Consider the following 12,912-nt stretch of genomic DNA (forward strand, 5'->3'; position numbering starts at 1 on the left):
GGCTGGTTTTCCACTCGTGCTAGTTTTGGCTTGAGTAATAATCGCTACTGGCAGTATGAGGCGATTCCTTAACCCTACAGAAGTTGCACAGGTTGTCCAACTTCTCCAGGATGGCACATCCACACGTGCTGCAGCAAGAAGGTTTAATGTGTCTCCCAGCACAATCTCCAGAACATGGAGGAGATTTCAGGAGACTGGCTGTTATTCTCGGAGAGCTGGACAGGGCCGTAGAAGGTCCTCAACCCATCAGCAGGACCGATACCTGCTCCTTTGTGCAAGGCGGAACAGGCTGAGCACTGCTCGTGCCCTACAGAATGACCTCCAGAGGGCCACTGGTGTGAATGTCTCTACCCAAACAATCAGGAACAGACTTCATGAAGATGGCCTGAGGGCCCGACTTCCTGTAGTGGGCCCTGTGCTCACTGCCCAGCACCGTGGAGCTCGACTGGCATTTGCTCAAGAACACCAGAATTGGCAAGTCCGCCACTGGCCCTGTACTTTTACAGACGAGCAGGTTCACCCTGAGCAGCTGTGATAGACGTGAAAGAGTCTGGAGAAGACAAGGAGAACGATATGCTGCCTGCAACGCGCTCAACATGACAGGTTTGGTGGTGGGTCAGTGATGGTCTGGGGAGGCATATCCATGGAGGGATGCACAGACATCTACTGCGTAGGAAATGGTGCTCTGACTGCCATAAGGTATCGAGATGAAATCCTTGAACCCATTGTCAGACCCTACGCTGGTGCAGTAGGTCCTGGTTTCCTCCTAATGCACGACAATGCCCGCCTCATGTGGCAAGAGTATGCAGGCAGTACCTGGAGGATGAAGGAATTGAAACAATTGAATGGCCTTCACGATCCCCTGACTTAAACCCAATAGAACATCTGTGGGACATTATGTTTCGGTCCATTAGGCGCCAGGTTGCTCCTCAGACTGTACAACAGCTCAGGGATGCCCTCATACAGATCTGGGAGGAAATGCCACAAGACACCATCCGTCGTCTCATTAGGAGCATGCCCGACGTTGTCAAGCATGCATACAAGCTCGTGGGGCCACACAAGATACTGAAAAGCATTTTGAGTAGCAGAAATTAAGTTTTTGAAAAATGGACTAGCCTGCCACATCTTCATTTCACTCTGATTTTAGGGTGTCTACACAATTGAGCCCTCTGTAGGCAGAAAACTTTTATTTCCATTAAAAGACTTGGCATCCTTTTGTTCCTAAGACATTGCCCTGTCGTTATTTGTATAGATATCCAACTTCATATTGAGATCTGATGTATCTAATGTGTTTCTTTAAAGTGTTCCTTTAATTTTTGTGAGCAGTATATATATATATATATATATATATATATATATATATATATATATATATATATATATATATATATATATATATATATATATATATGCACAGATGCCAGAGGCACCGCAAAGCGCATGCGCACAGCGCTCCAGAGTCAAACCCAGCGGTTTCCCAGAGTCAGTAGGTGGCGCCCAAACAACACAACACAACCTGTAAACTAAACTTCAGGTCACAATACAACCACCACCCAAATGCAAAAGTGCACACCACCACATATGCTGTACAACCTTCGTTTAGTAATGTTTGTATATATGCACGGATGGCAGAGGCTAGAAGCAAGCCGTGCACGATACAACCGCCGCCCAAACGCGAACACCACCGCATATACAACCTTCGTTTAGTAATGTAGATCTCCAAGCAAGGATCAGAGGGCAGAAGCAAGCCGTGCACAATACAACCGCCGCCCGAATGCGAATGTGCACACCGCCGCATATACAACCTATTGACGTTAACCAGATAAATAACCAAGTGATTGGATTGCTTCATGAAGAAAGACACGTCTTTCTAACTACTGACAGTGTTGATTCTGAACACGAAACTGAGCATCTTAATTTCCCATTAGAATATTTAAACGCTATTAGCCCAGCCGGATTACCACAAAACAATCTTAACCTTAAAGTAGGGACAACAGTCATGCTATTAGAAACCTTAATACTAAACAAGGTTTATGCAACGTTCCACAGTTGGTCGTGAACAGCATGAGAGAAAATGTTATTAAGGCACAAGTGCTTACGGAATCCCATACTGGCAATACTGTTTTGATTCCCAGAATTGACCTTACAAGTTCTGACCTGGAATTACCTTTTAAGCTTAAACGACGCCAATTTCCCATTAAGGCTGCATTTGCCATGACAATCAACAAATCCCAAGGACAAACCACAGACAAAGTAGGGATTTACCTATCTGAGCGTGTATTTGGACATGAACAATTTTATGTTGCCTTTTCAAGAGTCCGGCATTCGTGTGATGTTAAAGTGAAGGTTTCAACTACTCCATATCAAGGAGAGCTAATTCAAGGACAGGAAACCATCTTTACCAAAAATGTTGTTTATAAGGAAATTTTTGATTAACTATTTTGAATTTACCATTTTATGAATTTTTTGTTTCCAATTTACTTCATTTAAACCTTTGTTCTCCGATATTTGTTTTACTTATACGTGCAGCAACTCAAAGACGTTTTGGACTTAAATGATATAACAATTACATTAAAATTTTAGTTTTAATAAATTGGTTAATTTTAGTACAAATATATTTATTGAATTAAATGAAAACTTTCCCAGGACGCTCCCACCCTTCATCATTTTTCATCCCTCCAAAGATCGGAGGGAACAGAAAGTGATTGCCATTCTTGGATTCGCGATTCTGTAGAGAATCGGGGGTTTACTGGTATTGAAGAATGTAACGCTGCCCCACAATTATACATTTATTGAGTACTGTTGATCAGTATTAAAAAATCAAGGTTAAATTAACTGTGATTCAATGCTGTACATCAATAAAATATAAAAACTTCCAAGGGGATGAATACTTTTTATAGGCACTGTATATATTAAGTACTGCTAAGATCTGGGTTAATTTCAGTTTTTTACAACATTTAAATTAATCCTCTTGGGTTCTTTTTATAGTTGTCAATAGTGAATAATAGTGAATAGTGAAACCAAATAATCAGATTGTAATTCAGACCTATGAATGTAATATTCCATTCTTCACCCTGTTAAGTAAGCGAACCAGCCACAGTGGTGCAACATCAAAGGCTTGTACGAACCAAATCATAAACATATATATATGCAAATACACTGTCACACACGTGCACATGGAAGGGCTTCAGTAAGGGCAGTTACAAGTCATACCGGGATGTGGCAGAGTGCACTGACTCTTTTTCTCCCTTTCCTGGAGACCATTCACGGGAGATTCCACCTGGCCCTCTTGACGTCACTTCCAGGACCAAGCCTATGGAAGGAGACCTTGCCGGATCCAGCCCCTGTAATGTCACGTCCGAGCTCGAACCAATGGCTGAAGACCTTCATGAGCCAGACCCCTTTAAAAGCCTCCAACTTTTTCCCTATTCCCTCAGTTCTGTTTTGGACTCAGTTTTGTGCACATCAGTGCTGTGTCTATTTGAACGATTTTGCAGCCAGGACATCAATTATACGGGTGGCTGCCCAATACCTTTCTATGACTCTTGAGTTGAGTTTGTGACATTGGCATAGTAGGCAGGATGGAGAAGTCCTGGAAGAAAAGGGGACAGGGCCTGAAATGCATCCAGGTGGGAGCAAACTGGGGCTGAGTTTCAGGCGGCAAGGGTGTCCTGTGGTTCAGCGAGACCCGGTACGGGCTCCACTCCAGGCACGCTTAACTAGGCCACCTAGCGAGGCCAGGGGGTGTGCAGGAGGGGCTCACAGAGTTGGGCTGCTCCAGCTGCTCTCTTGGAGGAGAGTGCCCGCCTCCCTGTGAGACCAGACCCCCAATTGCCATCTAGGGGTGCCCCAGATTAGCAGGTGAGTAAGGTAAGAAAGAGGAGCTTGGAACCAGAGCAGCCGATGGACGCATGAAAACAAGCCCTACCAAGTAACAGAGCAGGTAGTCTGCTATCTGCTCCTGAAAGCACTTCCCCGTGGCTTCACCCAGCCGGACTGGGGTAAGCAGTTTAAGAACCTGGCAGAACTCATAGAGCTTCTGGAGACACAAAGGACGGCCTCACAATCTGAGGGAGCAGAACTGTCCTTTTGTCCAACTCAGCCAGAGTACATCCCAAGATCTAGCCCCACCACCATCCCCCCTCCCCTTACAACCTGGAGCTTGTGCCGACGTCCCCGCTTGGAAGCGAGGAGGAAAGCAGGTGGAGGGCAAGGAGGGGTTGGTGTGCTCTGGCTAACCTGTTGGCGGTCCCATATACAGGCGTGGTGATCGTAAATGAGTACAAGACCACACTCTTATTCGATTCTGGTAGCAATATTACCATTCTTGCCCACCGGTTTGTACTGCTGCGACAGTGGTTAAGGATTAAGACCAGTATAGCCTGTGTCCACGGAGAAATCTGTTTGTACAGCTTCGCCGCTTGTCTCATCAGTTACGGAGGATCGGTACGAAAACTAACCGTGGCCGTCCTTCCGAATCCACCACACCCGGTGATACTGGGGCAGGACTGGTCTAAAATTAAAAGTGGTGAGACACGTACCACTCCTGGTGTTAATTTGGGCCTAGTTATAGACAGGGATAAGCCATCTCAAGTTGCCTCCACACCGTGTAACCAGCTGGCAGAGAGAGATGAAGAAGCCTCCCTGAGTGACACGGCAACTCCCGAAATCAGTTACAGCATATGGGTGGCTGCCCCAAACCTTTCTATGATTCTGAGTCAAGTTTGTGACAACACATGCACATATATACACACATACACACATATACATACATATATATTTTTATTATGACTTTATAAAGATAAGGCAGAAATTATTTTCAGACCTATGAATATGTATTATATGTGTATATATTTGTAATGATAGGAATAAAACTTCTTACTAAACATCAAAATCATATATACAGCTCTTGAACAAATAAGCAGTGTCATTGTTGGTAACATTCATAGGCAATGACCATGATTATGTTTTAATGAAAAAGCATTTTAGACTTAAAACTGTAAATTCTATTATATAGTAATTCTGAGGTGGTTTTCTCAATACAACTAATTAAAAATCCTTTTTTTTTAAATAATGATGCAGTTGAGTGGTGAAATAATTATTTCTGATATTGAGAAGTAGGATAACAGTTAAAATTCTATCCCTGAAAATTCGGAAGAACAAACTGTTGTGTGCATTAATAAGTGAAAAAAATATTGCACTGAAATTCACCACAAGTGTGTGTATATGCCTCATATTCCCCACATGCTTACAACTATGAAGAGGTTTCTGATGGCAATAAGCATCAAGAATAAGTAGTATTCTGTATTATAAAGAAATGCACGATCTAAAGTGCAAAATGTAAAGAACAACAAATAAACTTACAGTTAAAATACTATTAATAATAAGTTAATGGTGGATCAGTTTATTATAAAAGATTACAAGGGTTATGTAAAATACTTTAAAAATAATCTATAAAAGGGCACAAACATCACAAAAAAAAGCAGTACACCTTTTTTGTTGCAAATGTCTCTGGGTTCTAATGTTTTGATTTTTACTAATATTTCATTACTATGCTAAAGCTAAAATCATAAAAGTATCAATAGATATTAATCATTATTAATTAGAATAAAATTAACTAAAAATGTTTGCTATTCAAGTAAAAGATTGTTTAAATATAGCAATTATATAAAAAGAAGGAAGCAAGAAGTTCACTGAAATAAAATAAAAATACAAAGAGATAAATGACTACTGCCTTTGGTCTCTTTCAGATCATTACAGGAATATTTTCACTATCAATATTAAATTTATCCAAAAGTCAAACAGCACCAGTTGTAATTAGGCATTCAGTACATTCACAATGTACTGTATTATGAACTACAGTTTTCTCAAATGGACTGCATTAAAAAGCATGCAAAACACTATTAATTATGTATGCCAGTATAAACGTATAGGTGGTGTACTATGAATAAGCAGCAAGCCAAATCACAAATGCACAAAATGTAAGCCTAGCTTTCTTAACAAAAAACATAACAATGAAAGTAACCCCCAGGAAGGTGAATAGCAGGAGAAGAAATAAAGAGAATAATTAATACCAAATAAGAGCAAGCTCAACACCAAAGTTTATACTAGTGTACTATTGCAAACAGAAAATGAAGCTTACTAATTTTACATAAACTAAAGCAGCTACCAGAAACTAAATGACTAAATAGAGCTTCCAAAGTTCTATGGCAATTAAATGAAGTTTAAAAGGAACAATTTGATTTTGTTGGTTTTTATAAGGATCTGGTGGACAATAACCAATTTTGTCCTCAATTAACTGACTGACTTTGCTGATCTACAGGGTTAGTCAACATTATGTTAACATTTAAATGGTGGAAACAATTTATTCACAAAACATACTTCATATGTAAGATGAGCTACAGGAATCTCTCAACCTGTTCACCATAATGTTCAACACACGTACCATATGTGTCACATAAATTGTCCACACAAATTGTATATAAGTATAAACATAGCCATACCATTAGTGTTAACATAACTTTGACTCTCCCTGTATTGCCAATCTTTGTACATATATCCCTGAGTAATTATTTCACATTAAATATTTTCTTCATCTATTTTCTAAATGGAGGAGTTTTTCTGATTTTGTATAAACAAGATGCATCATTATTTATCTTAATGTTCTGTAATGTATTCACAATAATGAAACACTGAAATAAAAAAAAACTTATTTAAAATAGAAAAAACAAAAATTAAGTACTATATTATATAATTTAGACAAGCAAAATGTTACAATTTTCATATGCACTAATTATTCAGCACAAGTTATTATTTGTACTGTTAACTAAAACTGCCTAGGTAAAATAGCCTTTTCAGTTTGGGATGCACTTACCGAAATTTGTCTTTCCTGGATTTCCTCTGGCAGGACAAAGTGTCCTTGATAAAAGTCACCAACTCTAAAAGCAAATAACTCTGTTTCCTTCTTGACAGTCTCATAGTCAGGTAAAGGTATGACATTTTTATTTAATTCTTTGGAAGGGCCAGTCAATTGCAAGCCACTTTGTACTTCCAACTCACAGTCAACAAGACTAATATTATTAGTCTCTACAGCTAAGTCATCCTCATCAAGCTCTTCTTCAACTACTGGAACAGCCACAGAACACTGGCATTTTGGTTTATAGTCCACACCATAGATAAATTTAAGTGTCTCTGCCGTCTTCCATTCAGCTAGTGTTTCTTTAAGCTTCTTCAGTAAACATTTCTTTAGAATTAGAGGTTCTGTGTTTTTCTTTGTTTCAGCTCTTGTATATTTTTCAAGCAAATTTTTTAACCCATCTGCCCCTTTCTTACTTATACCTACTGAGTCAATATCTGAAGTGAGGTCTATACTTAGATTTTCATCCTTAGGATTAACTGAAGAGCCATCTTTCTCAATCTCATCTTTCATAAAAGCTTGAGCAGACACATGTGAAGTCTTATCACTACTTATGATGCATGTGCTGAATGCCTTTGTACATTCTGCTAAAGAACTGCTCTCACATTCACTTTTGACCTGTATGGAAGTCTCACTGTTTTCTTCTTTAATGGTGGTCATTTGTCCTGATTTAGTACACAGAGCTTGCTTTTTTTCTGTTCTGTTTGTCGTAGCATTAGCACCAGTTATAAAACTGGACACAAAATCCTGTTCTGGTCCACTGTCATCACTTTCACTTTCTGAGGAGGCTGAAGGCATATCACTCTTCATTAATTCAGGGAATTCAATTTCAGATTCCCTAATCCGATCAGCAGAAAGCTTTATTTCCTGCCCAGCAATGCCACTAAAAAAACAAAACAAAATTTAAAAAATTATCTACAGATCTTATTTACACAATTTCTTTATAGTAATGCTTTCTAAAGATTACATTTTATACCTATGTTCATCAGAACATTGTAGTGAAATACATTTTTTGAAATATAAACCCTTATTTTATTTACGTCATAAATGTCTTACTATAAATAAATAGCAAAAAATATCACAATAATGAAGCAAGTTTACTACAAAAAAAGCATGTATTTTAATTATCCAGTCAGTATTGCTATCATATTGTAAGGTACATGTGAAATAAAAAAAAAAGTGCAAAAGTGTGTGTGATTGTTCTGTTGCTGAAAAGAAGTCAGTAGATCCCCTCACTCCCCACATACAGTTTGATAAGAATAATAAAATATAAGATGAAGATTTGAATGATTACTTCATCTTCATGTTGATAAAATAATCATTTTTGTAATATGCTGGAAAAGTTCTTACTACCATTTAAAGACTTAACTACTTTACTTCCAGATGCTTTAAATGGTGTTACTGTAATCTACAATAAAGTCAAAATGCAACAGAAAAGATGTAGGAAGTAGCAAATACAGCGCATCACTTTTTCCTCATCTTGTTATGTTACAGCCTTATTCCAAAATGGATTAAATTGATTTTTTTTCCTCAGAATTCTACACACAACACCCCATAATGACAACGTGAAAAACGTTTACTTGAGATTTTTGCAAATTTATTAAAAATAAAAAAATTGAGAAAGCACATGTACATAAGTATTCACAGCCTTTGCCATGAAGCTCAAAATTGAGTTCAGGTACATCCTGTTTCCCCTGATCATCCTTGAGATGTTTCTGCAGCTTAATTGGAGTCCACCTGTGGTAAATTCAGTTGATTGGACATGATTTGGAAAGGCACACACCTGTCTATATAAGGTCCCACAGTTGACAGTTTATGTCCGAGCACAAACCAGGCATGAAGTCAAAGGATTTGTCTGTAGACCTCCGAGGCAGGATTGTCTCGAGGCACAAATCTGGGGAAGGTAACAGACATTTCTGTTGCTTTGAAGGTCCCAATGAGCACAGTGGCCTCCATCATCCGTAAGTGGAAGAAGTTCAAAACCACCAGGACTCTTCCTAGAGCTGGCCGGCCATGTAAAGTGAGCGATCGGGAGAGAAGGGCCTTAGTCAAGGAGGTGACCAAGAACCCGATGATCACTCTGTCAGAGCTCCAGAGGTCCACTGTGGAGAGAGGAGAACCTTCCAGAAGGACAACCATCTCTGCAGCAATCCACCAATCAGGCCTATACGGTAGAGTGGCCAGACGGAAGCCACTCCTTAGTAAAAGGCACATGGAAGCCCACTTGGAGTTTGCCAAAAGGCACCTGAAGGACTCTCAGACCATGAGAAACAAAATTCTCTGGTCTGATGAGACAAAGATTGAACTCTTTGATGTTAATGCCAGGCATCGCGTTTGGAGGAAACCAGGCACCGCTCATCACCAGGCCAGTACCATCCCTCAGTGAAGCGTGGTGGTGGCAGCATCATGCTGTGGGGATGTTTTTCAGGGGCAGGAACTGGGAGACTAGTCAGGATAAAGGGAAAGATGACTGCAGCAATGTACAGAGTCATCCTGGATGAAAACCTGTTCCAGAGCGCTCTTGACCTACGACTGGGTCGACGGTTCATCTTTCAGCAGGACAACGACCCTAAGCACACAGCCAAGATATCAAAGGAGTGGCTTCAGGACAACTCTGTGAATGTCCTTGAGTGGTCCAGCCAGAGCCCAGACTTGAATCTGATTGAACATCTCTGGAGAGATCTTAAAATGGCTGTGCACCGACGCTTCCCATCCAACCTGATGGAGCTTGAGAGGTGCTGCAAAGAGGAATGGGCGAAACTGGCCAAGGATAGGTGTGCCAAGCTTGTGGCATCATATTCAAAAAGACTTGAGGCTGTAATTGCTGCTAAAGGTGCATCGACAAAGTATTGAGCAAAGGCTGTGAATACTTATGTACATGTGATTTCTCAGTTGTTTTTACTTTTAATAAATTTGCAAAAACCTCAAGTAAACTTTTTTCACTTTGTCATTATGGGGTGTTGTGTGTAAAATTCTGAGGAAAAAATGAATTTAATCAATTTTGGAATAAGGCTGTAACATAACAAAATCTGGAAAAAGTGATGTGCTGTGAATACTTTCCGGATGCACTGTAGTTCTTACTCTGTGTTAGCATCCAGTGAGTTTTAAAGCCCATTTCATCATCTTTGTCCCAATACACATTTATATTTAACTTAAAAAACAAATTAATGTTTGTAACTGACAGAAAACACTGCAAATACAATATATAAGATTGTTTTTTTTACAGTTCTAAGAATAAACTAGGACATCAACAGTAAACTTGATTGTTGTGAACTACATTTACTAGGGCTTTAAAAAAAAAGGGCAAAAACCTGAATAATTACCCTCTATAATATCGCCACGTGTAAATATTAATTAACAAATAACACTTAGTAAGAATATGAAGGGCTTGATGTTCTTTCCCCACATTCACAATACTACCAAGGACAAAGTTCTAACAAACAAAGATAGTCAAACAAAATATTCTATCACTGCCTACCACTGAATCACGTTTTAAGCACAACAACATTTTCCCTTTTGAAATGTACTACCTTAGGTCTATTAGATTTTTTTCTCTCTTAGCACAAGTCAAGTGTTTTCTCACATCATTTTATAACCTAAGTGAACTTTGGCAGAGAGGGGCAGTTCTACCTTTAAGTAACTTTAGTTTCAACTAAATTCCCAGAAACCGCTGCATGTCTGTTGCATCATCAAAGACAAGTTCTTTAAAGATGCTGCACACACATTTTGTAAAAAATAAATTCTTGGCACATGCTGTCAAACATACTTCCTAATTGTTTTATAACCTTCTCCCGATTTCCAATAGGTGGAAATGAACATATAACAATATGGTGCTTTTACCCACCTGAAAAACAGTTAAAAACACACACCCCTCGGTCTTTAGTTTTGAGAGTTACCTTTTCTCTTTGGCAAAAAAAAAACAGCCAAAAGGGGAATCATCATGTTGCTTAAAGCATACTTCTCTCAAATTACACATGAAATTGGAAGTCTGTGCAAAATTCTGTTGCTTATTGAAAGCAACATTTGGACCAACAAATATTCAAGCAATTCTTCATAGGAAATACATAATAATATAACAAGTTGTTGCCATATAGCATTTAGCTTAGGTTCACTGTAGTTTAACAGCTATATTAGTGTTTTCGCTAAACATTTGAAATGAAATGTCAAAAATCACTTGTAATAAGAACGGCAAGAACAAATATTATGTAATAGCTATTGCTGATATATTTTTATTGTTCCTTTGTGTGCAACTTTCATCACAATGCAATAGAAATGTAAACTAAGAGCAGCTGCACAGTAAATCCCACAGTTCAAATACATTAACCTTCCTTTTTAAATAACAAATCTGTACATGTTCCTAGAGTCTCTTCTGTATAAGACATAATCCAATCTCTTTTCATTCAATTTATATGGAAACCTGATGATAGCTCAGATATAATATTACTCTGGCGGAAAAGCATAATAATACAATACAAGAATAATTGTCTTTATAGTAAAACTCTTTGAAAAGTATATTTTCCAAACATTACATACCTTTTTAATAGCTTAGAACAATGGACATCAATACAACGTTTTGGTATGATTTCACATCCCATCCACAGTACATAAGATTAGTAAAACCAAATTAAAATATCCAAAAATAGCAAACGGCAATGCCAGCATTCCATTTTTAAACGCCTACTATAGTCAAACTAAGATAATGTATAAACAATGCAAGGTCAAAACACATTAGTAAACAGAATTATTTAACAAAAATGACTTAACAGAATATTGATTTTTAGAAAGCAAAGTAATTTACTGAACAAGACATTGGCAATAATATAGAATCACATTTATGACTTAGAATGTTATTTGCACAAACACATGGCATTGATTTGTGCATAACTTCTGCTTTCAAAAATAAATATTGCTACTTCTATGATGTTTGCAGAAGATCTGGATTGACTTCCTGATTTTTCTTCAAATAATCTATGGTTGGGGATTAAAACTACAATCCTTTTTCAAATATTCGACAAAAACCTAATATTCACTACCACCAAATAATCAACACCTTGTTAAAAATGTCATGGCTTAGGGCAGGGGTGGCGAACTCCAGGCCTCGAGTGCCACAATGGCTGCAGGTTTTCATTCTTACCATCTTCTTAATTAGTGACCAGTTTTTGCTGCTGATTACTTCTTTTAATTAACTTGACTCTGGCCCCATAGTTGTTTCTTTTTCTTTAATTAGCTGCCAAACAATAATGAAACACAAAACAAGCCACCACATGACCAGCTCCCCTGTGTCCATTACACAATATTTGAAATTAAAGAGAGGTGATGGTCTTGGTAAGGTTGATCTCTCAGGTCACCAAAACATTTTGACGGTGCTCTTAGAAAGATCAGAAAAACAACAGTTTTCAAATGTGTGCTGTGGCAGAATGAGAGCAGCAACAAGCCATGGAATTAAATAATGGGTTTAATTAACAGCAAGAATTGGCTTCTCATTGAGAAAGTGATTAGAGTGAAATTGGTTGGAGTTTGAAGCCCCAGTTTAGCTGGTCATCTGTTAGCTCGTTCACATCTCATTTCTGCTTGGCTATCATTTAATGAAGAAAGGAATCAATTCAGAGGGCTGAACTCTTCTAACAATTAAAGTGATGGGGAAAAAGTTAATTAGCAGTGAAAACTGGTCGCTGATTAGAAGGGTTAGAACGACAACCTGTAGCCACTGTGGCACTCCTGGGGCCTCATGTATAACGCTGTGCGTAGAATTCACACTATAACATGACGTAAGCACAAAAGCCGGAATGTGCATACGCACAGAAAAATCCCGATGCAGTAATCTGTGCGTTCGCCAACTTCCGCGTTCTTCTGCTACATAAATCCCAGTTAGCGTGAATAGTAACGCGCTTGCTGTCCCGCCCAAACTCCTCCCAGAATTACACCTCTTTGAATATGCAAATCAATATAAATAGCCCTTAAGCTCAGCCTTCTGTGAAAAGACAATGGGAAATGCA

At 38.6% G+C, this 12,912-nt stretch overlaps 1 protein-coding gene across 1 annotated transcript in view; it reads right to left on the reverse strand.

The window, feature by feature from the left end:
- Positions 1–12,912, reverse strand: part of rpap2 (RNA polymerase II associated protein 2) — a 125,038-nt gene that overhangs the window by 72,026 nt on the left and 40,100 nt on the right. Inside the window, exon 8 of the mRNA XM_039734428.1 lies at positions 6,875–7,799. Coding sequence (XP_039590362.1) covers positions 6,875–7,799 — 925 coding nt within the window. The remainder of the gene's footprint in view (positions 1–6,874; positions 7,800–12,912) is intronic.

This window comes from Polypterus senegalus, chromosome 14 (assembly GCF_016835505.1).
Source record: "Polypterus senegalus isolate Bchr_013 chromosome 14, ASM1683550v1, whole genome shotgun sequence".
Lineage (NCBI taxonomy): Eukaryota > Metazoa > Chordata > Cladistia > Polypteriformes > Polypteridae > Polypterus > Polypterus senegalus.